At 37.1% G+C, this 19,335-nt stretch overlaps 2 protein-coding genes across 3 annotated transcripts; both read left to right on the top strand.

The window, feature by feature from the left end:
* Positions 1-1,018: 1,018 nt before the first annotated feature.
* LOC106084430 (thioredoxin-2) lies at positions 1,019-14,562 on the top strand. Its single transcript, XM_059364787.1, has 3 exons — positions 1,019-1,160; positions 13,678-13,824; positions 13,884-14,562. The coding sequence occupies exons 1-3, from the start codon at positions 1,137-1,139 to the stop codon at positions 14,031-14,033; spliced, it is 321 nt and encodes a 106-aa protein (XP_059220770.1). The 5' UTR covers positions 1,019-1,136; the 3' UTR covers positions 14,034-14,562.
* Positions 1,175-7,915, top strand: LOC106081830 (uncharacterized). Of its 2 annotated transcripts, none has more exons than XM_059364785.1 (2): positions 1,175-3,058; positions 6,206-7,915. In XM_059364785.1, the coding sequence occupies exon 2, from the start codon at positions 6,765-6,767 to the stop codon at positions 7,428-7,430; it is 666 nt and encodes a 221-aa protein (XP_059220768.1). In that variant the 5' UTR covers positions 1,175-3,058; positions 6,206-6,764; the 3' UTR covers positions 7,431-7,915. The 2 variants fall into 2 exon arrangements, with proteins under 2 accessions (XP_059220768.1, XP_059220769.1); XM_059364786.1 differs by lacking the exon at positions 1,175-3,058 and adding an exon at positions 5,733-6,139.
* Positions 14,563-19,335: the final 4,773 nt, after the last annotated feature.

The raw sequence follows: 19,335 nt of genomic DNA, 5'->3' as shown, positions 1-19,335 counted from the left end.
AAACAATGAAATTGTGTACATATATATCACACAAGCACTACTGCATCATTAGTTTAATATGTTTTTATTCCAATTGTCTTTTGTAGACTTATTAAAAAAAAAACATTGAATGATGAATACTTTTTTTGACCGCTGTATGTGTTCTCCAAGTTACAAGATACATATACAACTGGAAGATCGGATTGTATGGAAGCAAAACCGAGTTATCAACCAATGAGCCACATTTGGCCCGGATGTTGGCAGCTATAGCGGAGCACACAATTCATCAGATATGAATAGCGTACACCACTCAAAGAATCAGATCGTAACACCCGGAGAAAAGTCGCAACTGTTATCCGATTTGGCTGAACTTTTGCAAGTAGTGTTTTGTTACGACTTCCAACAACTGTGCCAATTACGTTTCAAATCTGTCTATAACTTGATATAGATCCCATATAAACTGATCTCCTGAATTGACAATTGTAATCCTAGGTTATGTTAGGTTTGAGTGGCAGTCTGCCATTAGACTCACTTGGACGTTTTCGTCCATTGTGATACCACAGGAACAGAAGAAGGAAGATGCCTTCTAGTTCCTACCGTTGAACCATCGAGATCGCTTTTAAAAGCCCAATAAAAGCCCCACATCCGCGAAATCAGAGGGGTTCTCAAAGAAATGCGAACCTAAAGTGGAACTCCTAACTGCTAGTGCGACACACACACACACAGAAGGTGTTATATAGGCTCTTCTTCCTCGATGTCCCTTCTGCAAAAGTCGTTGCAGGCAACCTTATGCCCGTCAACTTAGTTCATTTGTGTACATTTTTGCCAAAATCCATGATTGTGGGTTCCCAAGATTTAGTCCGGCTAAACTTAGCAGATTTTTAATTGTTTCAAATTATCATCCGTTTTTATTTCATTCATTTTGGCAAATTGACAATTTTATCTCTATTTCGCATTAACAATGCTGTTAAAACGACCATATACATACAACAAATGTGGCAACGCCTGACCACATCGTATAAAAGTATGAATATGACATTGGTAAGTGGGTTGTTTAAGCGGCATTCGTTAAAGTAATATCATAGCGGACGGTTCGGTCAGAAGCATTCAATTTCAATAATTTTATTCAATTCTAATCAAACAACAAAACCAACAACATGGTCTACTCTGTAACAAGCAAGGTAAGTGTTATTGTTGTTGCTCTTCAAAACACTCAAGTGAAGAATTTTTGTGACAGCAGGAGAACTTGCAAGTGTTTCTTTCGATTATATGAAAAATAAAAAAAGAGCTAAAACGTGATTAAGAAAATTCCTAAACAAAATGTTATGCATTAACGTTAAAGCGACATAGAAAAAAAACCTTAAGGAATGACGTGTTTTTTCAAAAGTTAAAAGCCCTGTGCTGGTCATTTGGTCATTATTATTCCACTTGGTGTTATTAGTGTCTTGGCATACAAACTCAATGTGCCGCATGCATGTCTGTCGTCTATACTACGCCAATTAAGTAATCAAGTATATTTCATGGTTGCCACCTAGTGTTTCTTTGCCGCTCAAATACTAACATTTGTTACTGTACAAAAATGTGGGGGAATGTTTTTTGTTGTGTACCGCGACACAACCAAGCAGGCAGTGGTGGCAAATGACCCTTTACCACCACCGGCTTCATCTTATGGTCTCAGATGATATCATCTTTATATGAGTGTTCAGCTATCTCGTGTTGCCAAAAACGTTAAAAACAAAAATCAAAGTTTTGTGTGTCTTTCGTTTTATTTTCATATTCATTGTGCTGCCGTTGGTTTCGTCGTTTTTTGCATTTCAAATTCCATTACGTTGTGTGTTTGATTTTTATTTCTTTAGAAATACTGGGATAGAAATAACAACAAACAGCCAAAACACGTTTGCTGAGAAAGAAACAGAGTTCGCATTGCTGGATTTTAAGATTATCTTAAGAATTCCTAACATATTCAATATCAATAGCACTCAAAACAACTGGGTTTGTGTTAATGGTCATTGGCGGAAGATAAGTGAGAGAGAGAGAGGGAGAGAGGTTGTGAAAACATACCTTTTTTCACAAAAGAGAAGAGCAACCTCCAAAAAAAGGCGTGAGAATGTTATATTCAAACTAACTAATTAAACTCAAACCAGAAATAGTATAAAATAAACCCAAGACAACTAAAAATGTTCGTTGGAGTTCTGTACTTCAATGCAAACATAACAACACCAAATTTGATATTAAAAAAGCAGGACGCTAACCAAAGCAGTCAAGTTAAAAAAACTGGCATGGCTATCAATGCATTAGTGTTACAGTTGTCACACGCACACGTAAAATGTAGGTTAACAGGGGGTTTAGGAAAGGGTAATGAAAGTGTTTGGTAATGATGACCTAAAACCAACCCAACTTCACCGTTGCAATATTGAGAAAATATAAAAGTGACTTGAAGAAATGAATTGTGGAAAAAATTTATATTTCAAGGGTAACGATAACTTTCCTGATAAAACCACTTTAGTATTGCTTTGTGGTAATTATTTAGATATAATTAAGCATGGGTGATATCACTCCTTATTGGCGGTTAGCAAATAATCTGTTAAAACCTCAGAATATTTTACTGATTATATTTGAGGAAATTTTTATTTGATTTATTTTTAGAAACGAAATTATTGATAATACAATTGGATAAGAATTCCCCCCTCCAGGGCTCAAGGAATTAAATTGAAAAAAATCCATTATTATGGAAGTTAGCTGACATAGAGTCAACAATTCAAACGACCACAATTTTTTGTGTGAAAATATTTTGTTTATTGATTCATATGAAAGGAATGCCAAAGAGGTTTGAAATAACAGAGAAATGTTTGTGCTCTCAAAATTTGACAGCAAATGTCAAATTTGACAGCAGCTCTGCCGAAAAAATTTCAAAAAATCGAATTTGCAGCAAAAAGAAAGTTACACATATTGGAATCTAAGACTGCCTAAATGTGCATTACCCCACAGTTTTCTTCACGGGAAAGGAAATAATGCAAACGACTCAAACCAGGGATGATAAGAGAGGTTGGCAAAATGGTATTAAAAACAAGTTAAAAAGGTCATTTTTGTAGCCAAAAAGTACCATTTTTACTCAGTACTGTCATGTAAGAAAAAAAAAAAACATACAAATACCAGTAAGGAAAGGCAAAAGTCAGGCGGTACCTATAGATACAAAGTGGAAGCTACATATATCTAATTCTGAACCAATTTTGATGGACCTCGCCGTATGTTTTCAAATGGGTTATTAAACAATCCGTATCACATTTCGAGCAGATGTTCAAACTGTAATAACAACAACATTATTGCAAATTACCCAAAATTTGATAATGCGGTACTCGTCGAAAAAAGCGATGTGCAAAATTTTGCCAAACATTGGTCAAAAAATGCTCTTGCAGTAGCTCTAGAAGTGAAAATCAGGTGATATACATATATGACAGCTATATCTAAGTCTGAACCGATTTCTATGAAATTCATCTACAATATAATGTCGAGAAGCAAGAGAAAATCGTTTCTGCCATATTTCGAGAGAATCTATTAACAAATGACCATTTTATTGCATTATTACTGAAAATCGGACGAACATATATATGGGAGCTATATTCAAACCTGAACCGATTTTTTTTCCAATTCGTCTCAAGGCCGAAAAACATGCCTGTACCAAATTTGAAGACGATCCTATGAAAACTGCGACCTATATTTTGTACACAAATTAACATGGACGGACGGACATAGCTAAATCGTATCAGAAAGTGGTTCTGAGTCGATCGGTATACTTATCAATGGGTCTATCTCTCTTCCTTTTTGGTGTTACAAACAAATTTACTAAGTAGCACAGTAGTGGTGTAGGGTATACAAATTGATTCGATTTATTCCATGCAATATGAAAACAAGTCATTCATTGTTAGCTAACTATCTCTCTCTCTCTCTCTCCCTCCCCTCTAAAAATTTCTAATATTATTTTTTTTAATTTAGTCACTTGTATTACGACAATCACTGCGATATTATTTTTGATTTTTATAAATGACTTATTTGCATGTTTTTAATACAAAAGTCATGAGTCAAAATCAAACTGTATACCGGATTCTTCGGTCATTTCTGTGTTTTTTAAGATTGTCATATACCTGCTTTACATTTTGCATCTTGCGATGACACATGCATAGAAAGGTAGTTTCACTCAAATTAATTATGATGAAAGCATTTGATGAATAATTACCATTGTCAAATTACTAATTGATGTTATTGCCTTGTGCATTGGGTTTACTTTGTTGTTTATGGACATTTTATTAGAATACTATATTAGACAAAATGTAAATAGCCCAAATGATATGAATACACAATGACAAATAGTAAAGGTGCAAAGTCAAATAGAACTATAGTCCGGGATAACCCATATCGCCCTGTTGTGCACTGACGGTTCGTACGTAACAGGCTGCAAAAATTTGGCTGCGTTGTTATACATAGTTCCTAATGGTGGAGTTACATACCTCGCGCAGCACTGATGCGTTCATATGCGTGCATGCCAAAAAAAAAAAAAAAATAGGGGTGAGTAACATAACAAATGCACGCACGCATCTGACGGAATATGTTAACCAACTCTCAACTCTGAACGCGTTACATGGCGCGTTACATATGATTCGAAGGGCTGCAAAAATTGTTTTGCAGCCTTTAAATTAGAGAAATATTTTTTTGAAAAGGTGAATAGAATACTCAGCTCAACTGTAAAACGGGTTTACGTAACGGTATTCACCAACATGATTTTGACAACCCAGCAAACCAATCGTTATGAAATCTGTACGAACTTCGGATGATTCTTCCGACTTCGGATCCGAAATCGTAACGAAATCTTTACGAAAGTTATATGGAGTGGTTGACATGATTACTGAACGAAACGTCGATGTTACGGAGAGAAATTGGAACGAATTCGTTCCGGTTTCGGAACGAAATTTGAAAAAAAAACCTTGGGAAATTTCATGCTGAAAATTCTTAAAGAATTTTGAACGATTTCGGAAGTAATTTCGTAATGAAATCGGATGTTCCTTCCGAAACTTCGTAAAGTATTTTAAACGATTTCAGAAGTAATTTCGTATTGAAATCAGACGTACCTTCCGAAACTTCGTAAAGAATTCTGAACGATTTCTGAAGTAATTTTGTATAGAAATCGGCCGTACCTTCCGAAACTTTGTAAGGATTTCTGAAGTAATTTCGTATAGAAAGCGGATGTACCTTCCGAAACTTCGTACATAGATCTATCAACAAACTGAATTCTTTTTTTATTGACCACATAATGGTAAACAAATAAAGATATGTAACCGTTGAGCAGAGAAAAATATCTGTATCTCAGAAAAGCTACTATCTATTACGTCTTTCAGGAATTGGCTCAAAATGGACTCCATGTTGTCCGCCCTTTCTACACAAACAAACAGTACAAGAATCATTCCGAACTGTCGGAAAAAAGCTTCAAAAAAAAAAAACATACAAAAAGGCGGTCAGATATCGTTTAGAATTCTTTCAGAACTGTCGGAACAAAAAATTTAATTAGTTGAAGCGAAGTTCATACGGATGCAGCGACATGTTGCTACAATTTTGCTCGTAGAACTTCTTCTATTTCTTCCTTCTATTTCTTCTATTACTTCTATTGTAAAAATGCATATTATGTCACCCTGTTCCGCAAAGAAAATTTCATTTGAGCTGCGTACCTGCAAGCGAAAGTTTTGTATAGGATATATCAATGCATTTCTTATCGTAACGAAAATTTCGCCAGATGTGCATACTGCGCTTAAAGCAGGGTATTCTGTTCAGCTTTTCACGCGAATCCAGTCAAACTTCATATAAAATACATTGGCGAAACGTAGAAAAAAAATAAGCAATAGTGGTACCCTGATCATAGTGAGGAAAATGACAAAAAATAATATTGGCAACCCTTGAAGTTATTTGGCTGTCATTGCTGGCATGTTATTTATTTATTTGCTAAAAAAAACTATAAAACAATAAGTGCAGATAAAACAACGTCTTTTGGTATGGAAACAAAATATATGATTATTGTAAAATTTCGCTCATGAAGCAATTGAAAACTTCAGCGACCATTCCGAAAGCAGAACAGAATACCAACCCTAAGTTGTTTCAAAGTGACAGTGATAACGTACGTAAAAAAGTTAGAAAATCTTTTAGCCACACACCGATTTTTACACATTTTTCTCTTCTATAGCATTGATGGTATTAAAAAAAACAACTTTTTAAACAAACAAAAAAACTCGTACAATGGACTTAAAAACGAGAATAAACACCCTTTTAAAGGATTCTTCTACCTATATAAGTCTTAAGAGAGATCCCACAGCCAGTCTACAAGAAAAGAACAATTTGCTGGTGGAAAAACTATTCAAAATCAAAGCCATAGACATTGAGGAAAAGAAAAGATTGTTCAACAAAAACACATTGCCACCAAAAATAACAGGACTTCACAAATCCCAAGAAGAAACGACTTCGGCTAGACCTATTTGTACTTTAAAAAATTCTCCAGGATATGCTCTCACACGCTATATAGCAGAGATTTTAAAGCAAATGACCAAAAACTCAAAATACAATGTTTGCGAGGCTTTGGATTTCAAATCCAAATTGGCACAAATGGAAATAGAGGCAGACGATGTATTGGTCTCCTTTCATGTGGTCTCGTTATTTGCCGTATACCCATCAAATTGGCCTTGGGAGTCATTGAAAGCAAATGGCATGTATTGAGAGATTACACTAATATTCCTAGAGAATTATTTATGGAAATGCTAATATTTTGTCTCAAGGACCTCAGTTATTTTAAATTCGAAAATAAATTGTATGGTCAGCAGAAAGGTATGCCCTTGAGCTCTTCGCTCACTCCTGTGCTAGCAGATATAGTCATGGAAGAGCTATTGGACACCACCACGGAGAAGATGAACGTGAAACCCAAAATTCTAACCAAATATGTTAATAACTTATTTGCCATTATTAAAAAGAGTGAAGTGGAAAATACTTTGGGTCTTTTAAAATCCCACAATAAAGGAATTCAATTCACTATGAAGCAGGAAATTGAGGGTAGGCTTTCGTATTTGGAGACTGTGGTAATAAAACAAGACAATAAACTGGTCATGGATTATCATTTTGAGTCTAGCCTACAGCCAAAGAGTTCACATGCCAAAACCGGTGAAGTTTTCGCTATAAAAGTCTTGACAATTAGCGACAGGGAATTTCATGAGAATAACAAAAAGAAGATACGTTTGATTTTAAAGGTGAACAAATTTTCCTATGGAACCACAAATGGTATACTGAGATGCGCCGAGGATCGGGTAAAAGGAAATCATTATAAGATGTTAGGAAAAATGGCGAAGCCGAATAAAGTTAAGGGTGGTGAAATGAGCCAGGATCATAGAAATGAGCTGGCTCAAAATGAAGCTGCGACTTGAAATTTAGAGAAGGAACTACAAATGAGCTAGAAGGAACTACAATGCTGCGTTAAATGGAAGAACTCAAACTTTCTCAGCCGGGCTCACTAAGAACGTAACACTCGAACGGAATATTTTCGTTCGCATCATTCAAGTAAAGTTGGAAATTTTTGTCAGTTTCATACAATATCAGTATTTTTAAAGTTCAGATACTAAGAAATTTGTAAAAAAAATACGTTATTTAATATAAAAGTAAAAATGTCTGTAAAAAATTTGGCCGTTGGCAATGCAACTGAAGTTGAGTTGCCATCCATAATCGACCCATAAAACTGCATATCAAAAACTGTATTAATTTTATACATGTGCCATAAAAGTTTAGATTTACAGTATTTCTTAAAACTTTTTTAAGAATTTCAAACATTTTTTTAAGTTGTTATCAAAAATTGTGATGTATACGTCAAGGTGTGACATTAAAATTGTCAATAAAATTTTGTTTACGATTCATAGGCTTTGGGCTTTTTGATTCAAAAGTGGGGTTATAGATGTACACAGACTATAAGGAAACTACTAAAGAGACAATGACTAGAAGCGGACTGGGACTTATAAAATAAATGAATAAATAACATACAAAAGTGAAGTTAAATAGGCAAAAAAACATTTGCGAATCTATAGAAAAATTAAACGAGCCGTCTAGATATCTTAGGTTACTCCCTCGAACTCTTAAAAATATATTGGGAGACGAGAGAACTTTTAGACATTCTTGTTATAAAAATTTTCTGCTACTCGGTTTCATGATGAAAGAATGCATCAAGTAACAGGTAGTGTGTCACATATGTGTAGATAGCGATCCTTCTCAAGCTTCTCTTATAGGTAAGCAAGGTCGTTGCGGTCCATAGGATCGATCGCAGCATCGAACGCGTGGTCATTTTGAGTGTCGCAGGCAAAGGACTAGCTCAGCTTAGGTTAAAGAAGAGGGTCTGGATTTTTATCCGCCTAATGCCACCATGGACATATACCAAAGCCAGCAATTGGCTTATTGTGCTTTCGAAGGACCGAAAAGTAACCATGTAAAAAATCTATGTCAGAAAATCCCATACTTAAAATCAGTTAGGCTCTATGCCCCTAAGTGGGTTTAAGTCTGCTATGAAATCCGCATCTGTGTGCCGGAGTCTTTTAGACGCCCCTAAGTGGGTTTAAGTCTGGTATGGACTCCGCTCCTGTGTGCCGAAGTCTGTTAGACGCGACAGCCGGGTATTGACAAATGTTCCAACGCTATAATGTTGCAGAAAACCATACTGACCTCTTGTCTTCTCACGGCTTGGATCATCCCATATTGATCCAGAATTGCGTCGTGCCACAGACAATTTCTCTGATCCACAGTGCCACATGCGCGTTCGTCGTCCGCGCCCTTAATTAGGACTACGTTGCTCGATAGGAATCGCTTTCATCAAGTTTATTGATGGCAGTCCTCTGGTACTAACAGCCAAGTCGTCTATGCTCTCGTTCCCCTTACTCCGCTATGGACCGGCAACCAAACGATATCCATTGCGTGAAGGCATTAATATCGTACTTAAACTCCAAGACCTTCCGTAGTCTTACTATTCTGGATGTTGTGACACTAAAAGCCAACATTCTCGCATTTATACCATACCACATCACACATTCTGTGATCCCCCCGATTTCCACACCTGAAGGACCGTGTTTTGATCTGGCAGCTGGAAACAAAACTCATGTCTCTGGGTTCACAATGAAAATGCCCCCACCTGTACTGTCCTCTAGCATTGATTTATATCTGTAGCATGATGACAATACTAGAGGATCATCTCGCTAAGCTGTAACGCTTGCAACAGTGTCTCACACTCGACCTCAGAACCTTTTCCAATCCGTCTAGGTCTCCCGCCTCGATATGAACTGTTCCTGAATTCTATCCATTCTTTCCTCGCCTTAAGTTTCTTATTTATAAAAAAAGCTTTGTATTTATAAATTTGCAGATATCATGGGTATAAAAAACATTTTTGATGATTTCACATTCTTTGCATATAAACCTGATCTTCTGATCTCATAAAATCGGATTTTAGTTATATGTATATAGCCGCTATATAGACTGATCTCCAGATTTAAAGTTGGTAATTTTTCATCCGATTACGACCAACTTTGGCACAGTGAGTTCGGACAATATTTGGATAAAGCTGCCCTTAGATCGACCACCCAATCTCTCGATATAGAGTATTGAGGCCATAAAAGATCCATTTATTACCCGAATTCGATGAAATTTGGCACAGTGTGTTTTGGTAGACCCCTTCCCATTCCTGTCAAATGTGGTACAGATCGGACCATATATGGATTTAGCTACCATATGTACCGATCTCCGCATATTGTGTAATGAGCCTATAAAAGGAGCATTTTTCCTCCTATTTCGATGAAATTTGAAAAAGTGAGTTTTGATAGACCTCTACACCTGTTTGTTGAATATCGTCCAGATCGAAACATATTTGGATATAGCTGCCATATAGACTGATCTCGGGAGAAACTCATCTCTACTAACTACGCTACCAATGTTCTGTACTGCAAAGGCTTCGGAATGCCTTTTTTCTGGATTCTCTTCAGACACAAAGTATCCTTAACATTCAGGATCACATGCGAACTCGAATTGGCAGATTGTGTGATGGAGAGCACTTTCCCGGTCGCCAATCTCTCATTCTGTTCTGGTTGATTTTTATCATTTTCGCTCTATAATCTCGTTTTCTTCTCCTGTTTCGAGTCTTCGAGATTTCATCCTCAACTTGATCTTTCTTTAAACATTCCGTTTTTCTTTGTTCAGATTATACACCATATGAGGTTTTTTTTTATAACTGTCTGCCTGTTATTCCATTCTCACATCATGAACTATACATACATACACATATACATAGTAGGTATTGTTTTTTAACATACCGCAATGCCTGTTCATATTTCAATTTCAGCGTTAGATTGGATTTAGTTGGCGCCTTAAAAGTTACCTATAGTTTCCATACACTACCTATAAACCAATCTTCTGATTTGCAATTTAGCAGTACCTATTCAATGTTCATCCGAATTCCTTGAACTTCCTCCACCATTTTCAATCTGTATTCAGAGAAATCCAAACTAAACCTGTCTGTTGAATGCTTTTAATTGGGAGGGTAGATATAAATCGGCATAGGTATATAGTCTTTTCGTTCGTTATGTTTTGTTGTCAAGGTTAACAGTGTTTAAATTTGAATAGGACTTTTTCATAACCCCCATTGTTACTACTTTCTATTTCTTTGGAAGCTTTAGATAAATTGAAATAAAACAACTGAAAAATATGTTTGTTTTATTTAAAATAAAATCACATTCTACTGATTAAAGAAAATAACGCTTACTTGTAGCACCCTCATAACAACATACATATATGTATTAGTTTAACGTTATTTTTTATTTGTTCATACTAGTATGTCTACTCTCCGAGAGCCCAAATAAATTTCATGTGTGAGAGAGAGAGAGAGAGAGAGAGTAAACAAAAGCCATATAAAAAAAAACTAAAAAACCCGAGTGACTAAGCAAAAGACTAGAGATAAGATCTTTCTTTCTCTCCCTCTCTCTCTCTCGCTGCCTGCCACCCTATTGAATTTCAAATCACATTGATGACGTCAATTATAGTAAATGTATTTATTAACTTTGTTGTCTTCATAATTTCTAAAGAGGCTGCTGGTGCATATTGAAATATTATTTAGCATGATGACTAAGATTTTTTTCTCTGAACTAAGATCAATAAGTCAGCGTTTTTATACCCTCCACCATAAGATGGGGGGTATACTAATTTCGTCATTCTGTTTGTAACTACTCGAAATATTCGTCTGAGACCCCATAAAGTATATATATTTTTGATCGTCGTGACATTTTATGTCGATCTAGCCATGTCCGTCCGTCTGTCCGTCCGTCCGTCCGTCCGTCTGTCTGTTGAAAGCACGCTAACTTCCGAAGGAGTAAAGCTAGCCGCTTGAAATTTTGCACAAATACTTCTTATTAGTGTAGGTCGGTTGGTATTGTAAATGGGCTATATCGGTCCATGTTTTGATATAGCTGCCATATAAACCGATCTTGGGTCTTGACTTCTTGAGCCTCTAGAGTGCGCAATTCTTATCCGATTGGCATGAAATATTGCACGACGTGTTTTGTTATGATATTCAACAACTGTGCCAAGTATGGTTTAAATCGGTCCATAAGCTGATATAGCTGCCATATAAACCGATCTTGGGTCTTGATTTCTTGAGCCGCTAGAGTGCGCAATTCTTATCCGATTGAAATGAAATTTTGCACGACGTGTTTTGTTATTATATCCAGGAACTGTGTCAAGTATGGTTCAAATCGGTCCATAACCTGATATAGCTGCCATATAAACCGATCTTGGGTCTTGACTTCTTGAGCCTCTAGAGGGCGCAATTCTTATCCGATTGGAATGGAATTTCGCACGACGTATTTTGTTATGATACCCAATAACTGTGCAAAGTATGGTTTAAATCGGTCTATAACCTGATATAGCTGGCATATAAACCGATCTTGGGTCTTGACTTCTTGAGGGCACAATTCTTATCCGATTTGAATGAATTTTTTGTACGAAGTATTTCGTTATGATATCCAACAACTGTGCCAAGTATGGTTGAAATCGGTTCATAACCTGATATAGCTGTCATATAAACAGATCTTGGGATTTGACTTCTTGAGCTTCTAGAGGGCGCAATTCCTATCCGATTTGGCTGAAATTTTGCATGACGTATTTTATTTTTACTTTCAACAACTGTGTCAAATAAGGTTCAAATAGGTTCATAACCTGATATAGCTGCCATATAAACTGATCTGGGATCTTGACTTCTCGACCCCTAGAGGTCGCAATTATTATCCGATATGCCTGAAATTTTGTACGATGGATCCTCTCATGACCATCAACAAACGTGTTTATTATGGTCTGAATCGGTCTATAGCCCGATACAGATCCCATATAAATCGTTCTCTCTATTTTACTTCGTGAGCCCCAATGGGCGCAATTCTTATACGAATTGGCTGAAATTTTACACAGGTCTCCAACATATAATTTAATTGTGGTCCGAACCGGACCATAATTGATATCGTTTTAATAGCAGAGCAACTCTTTTCTTATATCCTTTTTTGCCAAAGAAGAGATGCCGGGAAAAGAACTCGATAAATGCGATCCATGGTGGAGGGTATATAAGATTCGGCCCGGCCGAACTTAGCACGCTTTTACTTGTTATAAATAACATGAAGCATCAGTAGGTATGTTAGGTATATTTATTTTGAAACTGAATCACAACTTGAGACTAAAGCTGAGTATTCTGTTCAGCTTTCCAAGCGGAATGCTGTCAAACTTCATTAAAAAAAACCTCGGCGATACGTTGGCCAAAAATAGGCGAAAAAAATACAAAGTGGCAACACTTGAAAGCATTGCGGGCATCGTTTTTGTATGTTTTATAAGTTTCAATGGTTCGCTTTTCTTCATTTATTTGCGATAAAATAAATGGAGAAAACAATATGAGCGGATAAAAAGTGTTTTGGTATGGAAACAAAAACATTTGACTGCTGTCAAATTCCGCTCGCAGAACAATTAAAAATTTCAGCGACTATTCCGAAAGCCAAATAGAATACCAACCCTAATTGAAGGTTACATGCAGCGTTGCCACTGCAAAAAAAATGCCGAACTACATTTTTCAAAAAACCTACCAAATACCCTTCCAGCCTACCAAATTTTTAAACTAAATAAGCCGGTAGCCGAGTTGGTAGCGTGCTTGGATTACCAGTGCAGGGGACGTGGGTTCGATTCCTGCCAGAAGCATTGGTCTGTCGCTACTGTGGTATCACAATGGACCTAAAAATGTCTAAGTAAGTCTGTAAAAGACTGCCACTCTTACCTAACCTAAGCAAATCGTTTCCTTTGTTTAAGTTTGGCAAGATTATAAGAAATTAAAGCGCCAGCAATTATTAATTAAATTTGATTTGTGGGACAATTGATTAGAATTTCAGCTCACACTATGCCAGTTTTGTGTGTTTTATCAATTCATTTAAGGGCGCTAAAACACGCAGACAACACACTTAAATAATATATGTAGGCCATAATTCTAATCAGTAGTGTTATTAGGTCGTGGTATAGCGATAGCTTGGTGGTTAAAACCTAACTCATGATAAACGAAGAATATCTATCTGGGAAATGTGTGTAATAAATAATAATTTCTACGCTTTTCTTTGTCTTTTACAGTCCGATTTCGATCAGCAACTCGAAAATGCTGGAGATAAATTGGTGGTTGTGGATTTCTTTGCCACCTGGTGTGGCCCTTGCAAGATGATTGCCCCCCATTTGGAAGAATTGTCCAAAGAATATGCCGGCAAAGTGGTTTTCGTCAAGGTATGTCTGGAACTCTTTGTCTAGATTTCGATATTAACTGTAAATTGTTTCTCTTTCAGGTTGATGTTGATGATTGTGAAGATGTTGCCATGGAATATGGCATTTCCAGCATGCCCACTTTCATTTTTATCAAGAACAAGGAAAAGCTGGAAACCTTCTCCGGAGCCAATGCTGATAAATTGACGAAATTGGTTCAGCAACATGCTTAAAATCTGCAGCCAACAAGCAGGACTAAAATATCCCTCTAGCTATTATTCATAAACGAATGTCTTATATACATACCTACATACTTACCTACATAACATATAATTAATTATGTCACGTTGTACTTCTTAGCTAGCTAAAGTAGGCTTCAAAATATTTTCGTTTTTTCTCATATCAGCATAACTTTTTTTTTTTGTAAATTTATATTTTTTACATAAGTTACATATATATTTTTAAAAATTTTTGTAATTTATTTTAGAGATTTCAATTATTGTTTTCATTTTTGTTTAAATTTTTTACAATTTGTTATACAATTTCTTTATATATAATTTTCCTTTTTCTAAAAAAAGACCAGATATCATTCATCTATAGGGAAAAGTAAGCGACCTTAGTAAACTGCTTAGCGTTTTTTTTTTTGTTATTTTTAAATACCTTCAGTAGTTTTGAAAACGCCTTCACAATATTGTAATAGTTCAGGAAACATTTAAAGATAGTAGTGCATTTTTGAAATAAATAGTTTTTCTTTTCGTTAAATTGTAATATTTTCTAGCAAACTTAAAAACAATAAATGTCAAAATTTGTTCAAACCTAAAAAACAAACAAAAAAAGACATCACTTCCACGAAAAACGAAAATATTTAATTTTTATAAAAAAAATTATAGAAATGATTTGCAAGAAAATACATATCAAATGCGATTTTCATAAAAATTTCCCAAATTTGATTTCCAGCATATTTGGTCCAAATTAAAATTAAAAAAAAAAAAACAGTTTAACGCACATTTTTCGAAAATTGATGCTCGCGGAAAATGTTTTCAAAATCTGATTTTGTGAAGCTTGGTGTATGGTATCGGCTATAGGTCATGGGGAAAAAACAAAGTTTTTGACAGTTTTTTTTTGTCTTATTAAATTATACCCCCCACCATAGGATGGGGGGTATACTATTGGGTTGCCCAAAAGTAATTGCGGATTTTTTAAAAGAAAGTAAATGCATTTTTAATACAGCTTAGAATGAACTTTAATCAAATATACTTTTTTAACACTTTTTTTCTAAAGCAAGCTAAAAGCAACAGCTGATAACTGACAGAAGAATGAATGCAGAGTCATAAGCTGTGAAAAAATTTGTCAACGCCGACTATATGGAAAATCCGCAATTACTTTCAACCCAATAATTTTTGTTTGTAACACCTCGAATTGCCATCTGGAAGATCATGTTACACGGATGGATCAAAGCTAGAGGACAGAATTGGCCTGGGGGTCTACATTGAGAACCTAGAGGCTGAGATCTGTTTTAGACTGCCTGACTATAATGCGGTCCTGCAGGCGAAAATCCGGGCTATCACGGAATGCGTGAAGTGGTGTGGTGCTAACGCGAGGACATTGAGTGTGAACATCTTTACGGACAGTGAAATTGCCACAAGGGCAATAACAAGCAGGACAGTAAGGTCGCGAACAGGTAACGCCTTCTGTGAGGATGGCAAAATCCGCATCGTTTGGGTGCCGGGCCATAACGGAGTAAGGGGAAATGAAAGTGCAGACGATTTGTCGGTGAAGGCCAAAGGACTGCCGTCAATAAACTTGGTTAACCCGCAGCCTTTCGGGTCGACGCAGTCCGAGTTAAGGGAGTGGGCGACGAATTTGCATGCAACAAACGGTCGGTAGGACGCCAAAAACCCAAGGGCGAATCTAGATCATGAGAAGACGATGCTATTACTGAAAGGAAGTGAGAAGGGGGTCTGTATAGCTATTGTTATCATAACGGGACACATACTACTACTAGCTCACTTATGTAAAATCGGTGCGGCAAGTGATAGCATGTGTAGCGCATGCGGAGAAGATGATGAGACGTTGAAGCATTTCTTTTGTCATTGCCCGGCTTTCGCGTCTAACAGATACCGGCACTTAGGTGGGCACACAATACCAGACATGAACCAACTTAGGGGAGAGGTATTGAAAACAAGTAAGGATTTTGTGAGTAGCACGGAATTCCTAACTTAGAGCTACAGGCTTAGGTGTATGTTCATAGTGGCATGGGGCGGATTAATATCCGCACCCTCTTTTCAACATAACCTAACACCTAGAAATATGCGTCTAAGACCCCACGTGGTGTTTTTGTATCACTTCAAATAACTGTGCTAAGTACGGTTCAAATCGGTTCATAAACTGGTATAGCTGCCATATAAACCGATCTTGGGTCTTAACTTTTCGAGCCACTAGAGGGCGCAATTCTTTCCGATTTGACTGAAATTTTGAATGAGGTGTTTTTTTATGACTTCAAACAACTGTGCAAAGTATGGTCTAAATCGATATATAACCTGATATAGCTGCCGTATATACCGTTCTTTGATTTCGACTTCTAGAGGGCGCAATTCTTATCCGATTTTGCTGAAATTTAGCATGACTTGTTTTGTTATGACTTTTAACAACTGTGCTAAGTATGGTTCAAATCGGTTAATAACCTGATATAGCTGCCATACAAACCGATCTTGGGCCTTGACTTCTTGAACCACTAGAGGGCGCAATTCTTATCCGGTTTGGCTGAAACTAAGCATGAAGTATTTTGTTATGACTTCCAAGACCTGCGATAAATATAGTTCAATCGATATAGCTGCCATATAAACCGATATGGGATTTTGACTTCTAAAGACTCTAGAGGGCGCAATTCTTTTCTGATTTGGCTGAAATTTTGTACGACAGCTTCTCCCATGACCTTTAGCATACTGACCAATTTGGTCTTAATCGATCTGTGGCCTCATATAGCTCCCACAGAAACGAATCTCCCGATAATGCTTCTTGAGCCCCTACAAGGCGGAATTCTTAACCGAATGGACTGAAATATAACCCAATGACTTCTACTATGGTCTTCAACATTAAATTTCCTTATGGTCCGAATCGGACTATAACTTGATATATCTCCAGTAGCATAACAATTTTTTCCATTATTCTTTGTTTGCCTAAAAAGAGATACAGCGTAAAGAAGACGACAAATGCGATCCATGGTGGAAGATACATAAGATTCGGCATGGCCGAACTTAGCGCGCTCTTACTTGTTTCCAATATTTCGGTCGACGTCGTCAAACCATTTTCAACGCGCGATGTTTACACAAAATTTAAATTTAAAACATTGTAGTAACATAATTCTTGTGAAAGCAGATGAGGCAGTGCTTGGAGTATTTGAGAGAAAGATTCTTCGTAAAATATATGGACCAGTTTGCGTTAACGGAGAATATAGGCGACGTATGAACCACGAGCTGTATGAGCTGTATGACGACGATAGCATAGTTACACGCATCAAAATACAACGGCTGCATTGGCTAGGTCATGTTGTCAGAATTGATGAAGAAGCTCCAGCAAAGAAGTCTTTTGAAGGCAAACACGGTGGTACACGCAAACCGGGAAGACCAAAAGCCCGATGGAAAGATCAAGTTGTGGGAGACACCTCGAAACTTGGTGTCAGAGATTTTAGAATGAGCGCAGAAGATCGAGGCGCTTGGAACGCTATTCTACGTTCGGCTAGTGGAAGAAATATTCTGTCATAGCCAATTAAAGTAAAGTAAAGTAACATAATTCACAATATTATTTTTATACCCACCACCGAAGGATGGCGGTATATCCATTTTATCATTTCGTTTGCAACACATCGAAATATCCATTTCCGACACTATGCAAACCGATAACCGCGGGAACGTGATAGCTATTGTTTATTAAATAACGCCTATAACCCGCCTTGCTATATTGAGTTTCATAAGCAATTAGTATTTAAGAAAGATCCGGTGCCGCCAGGCCGCTTACTGAGACTTTTCAGTTAATATCGCTGACAGTCCGCGACTACAGTTGCACTTAATCCGTATACCTAAGGAGCTTTCCAATATCTGCAACCTGTGGACGCGCGAGGTAGCTTTTTTCAGAGCTATTCATAATATCTTGAACACCACACAGATTGGAGCTCTAAGTACCAACTTGAATGGTGCTCATAGTAATCCCGTGCGGGGATAGGGCACCATTAAATAACCGATGGGCATCACGCTCCGTTGGCACCAATAGCTACTCTTTTGTTGTCGTGTTGTTGTAGCCACATCTTCATGTGGAGGTGGAGATGCTAGCCAAGCTCCTGTAGGTGAGAAGGCTCTTTCCGGTCCAAAGGACCCATCGCCGAGGGAACAGGGTGGCCATTGGATATTTAAAGGCGTCAAAAACTTCCCTTGTCATATCAAGCATCAGAGGCACTCAGTATCTGAGCAGAGGCGGTGCCGCCCGACCCCTCACTGAGATTCCCCGCTCGATACCGCTGATTGTCCGCGACTGCCGTTGCAGCTACTCCGTATGGAGCATTCCACTATCCGCAACCTGTGGACGCGCCCGGTAGCTTGCAGCTAAGCTTCTCGTGATAGCAATGAACACCACACAGAACAGACCTTAATGTTCCGGCCTATGTGGTGCTGACAGCTATCCTGTGCAAGGAGCTACTCGTATAATGTTCCGGCGGCGATCCTATAGACTGGAAGAAACCTGCTCACCTAAGGAGCTTGACGAGTATCGCTACCTCCACATCCAAATATAGGATCTCGAAAAATAATGCTTACCTTTCACATATTCAGGGATTTGTATTTTGATTTTGAACGACCTTAAAATCATCTTTCAGGAACTGAATAATATTATGCGGCTCCAGTTTCTGCACTAATGTATTTTATTAGACTTCAATCAAATACCAGAAATAGCTTAAATTGTCCTAGGCTTTAGCCTGAGATCTTTTGTCAGATCTCTTGCCTCAAATCTAAGCCTTGTTGATAGAATGTGGGGAAGCATTTTCGCCAACAGCAGCATTGTTTTATTTACACAAAACACACAAATTGATGAATGTAAAAACTTCTTCGAATAATTTCTTTTTTTTTTTCTTTTATTCTACTTCTATTAACCATTTCGAAAAAGTGCATACTTTATACCGAGTATTAAATGTCATTAAAGTTGCAAAAGCTCAAATAAAATGTAGTTCAAAAAACTACCGTTAGATGCACACCTGGCTAGTAATCGAGTAGACGAATTCCTTTTAGATTTTTTGCTCAAATTTCCAGTCCCTCGGGTGTTCACAAACTATTCTCAAAAAACAGACATCAGATTCGTCGTTCCTGAGGTCTAAAAATTTTACTTTTACGTCGTTTTTAAAGCAGTCTTGTATTAAAAACCCCAATAATGCAGCGCGTGCGAATACCCCATTTAAGTATGGCAAATGCTTGGCTTTTATTCGGCTTGCCAAGAAATCGATTACATAGTGGCTCGTATTAATCGGATTATCGAAATTAGTTACAAGCA

Source organism: Stomoxys calcitrans, chromosome 3 (assembly GCF_963082655.1).
Source record: "Stomoxys calcitrans chromosome 3, idStoCalc2.1, whole genome shotgun sequence".
Taxonomy (NCBI): domain Eukaryota; kingdom Metazoa; phylum Arthropoda; class Insecta; order Diptera; family Muscidae; genus Stomoxys; species Stomoxys calcitrans.
This window is presented reverse-complemented; position numbering and strand designations above follow the sequence as displayed.

Bases quoted from the DNA above. Each gene is read 5' to 3' on its own strand.
- LOC106084430 (XM_059364787.1), top strand. From the start codon at position 1,137: ATGGTCTACTCTGTAACAAGCAAG. The intron at 1,161-13,677 runs GTAAGTGTTATT...TGTCTTTTACAG, and splicing joins TCTACTCTGTAACAAGCAAG to TCCGATTTCGATCAGCAACT. The intron at 13,825-13,883 runs GTATGTCTGGAA...TTTCTCTTTCAG, and splicing joins GCAAAGTGGTTTTCGTCAAG to GTTGATGTTGATGATTGTGA.
- LOC106081830 (XM_059364785.1), top strand. From the start codon at position 6,765: ATGGAAATGCTAATATTTTGTCTCAAGGACCTCAGTTATTTTAAATTC.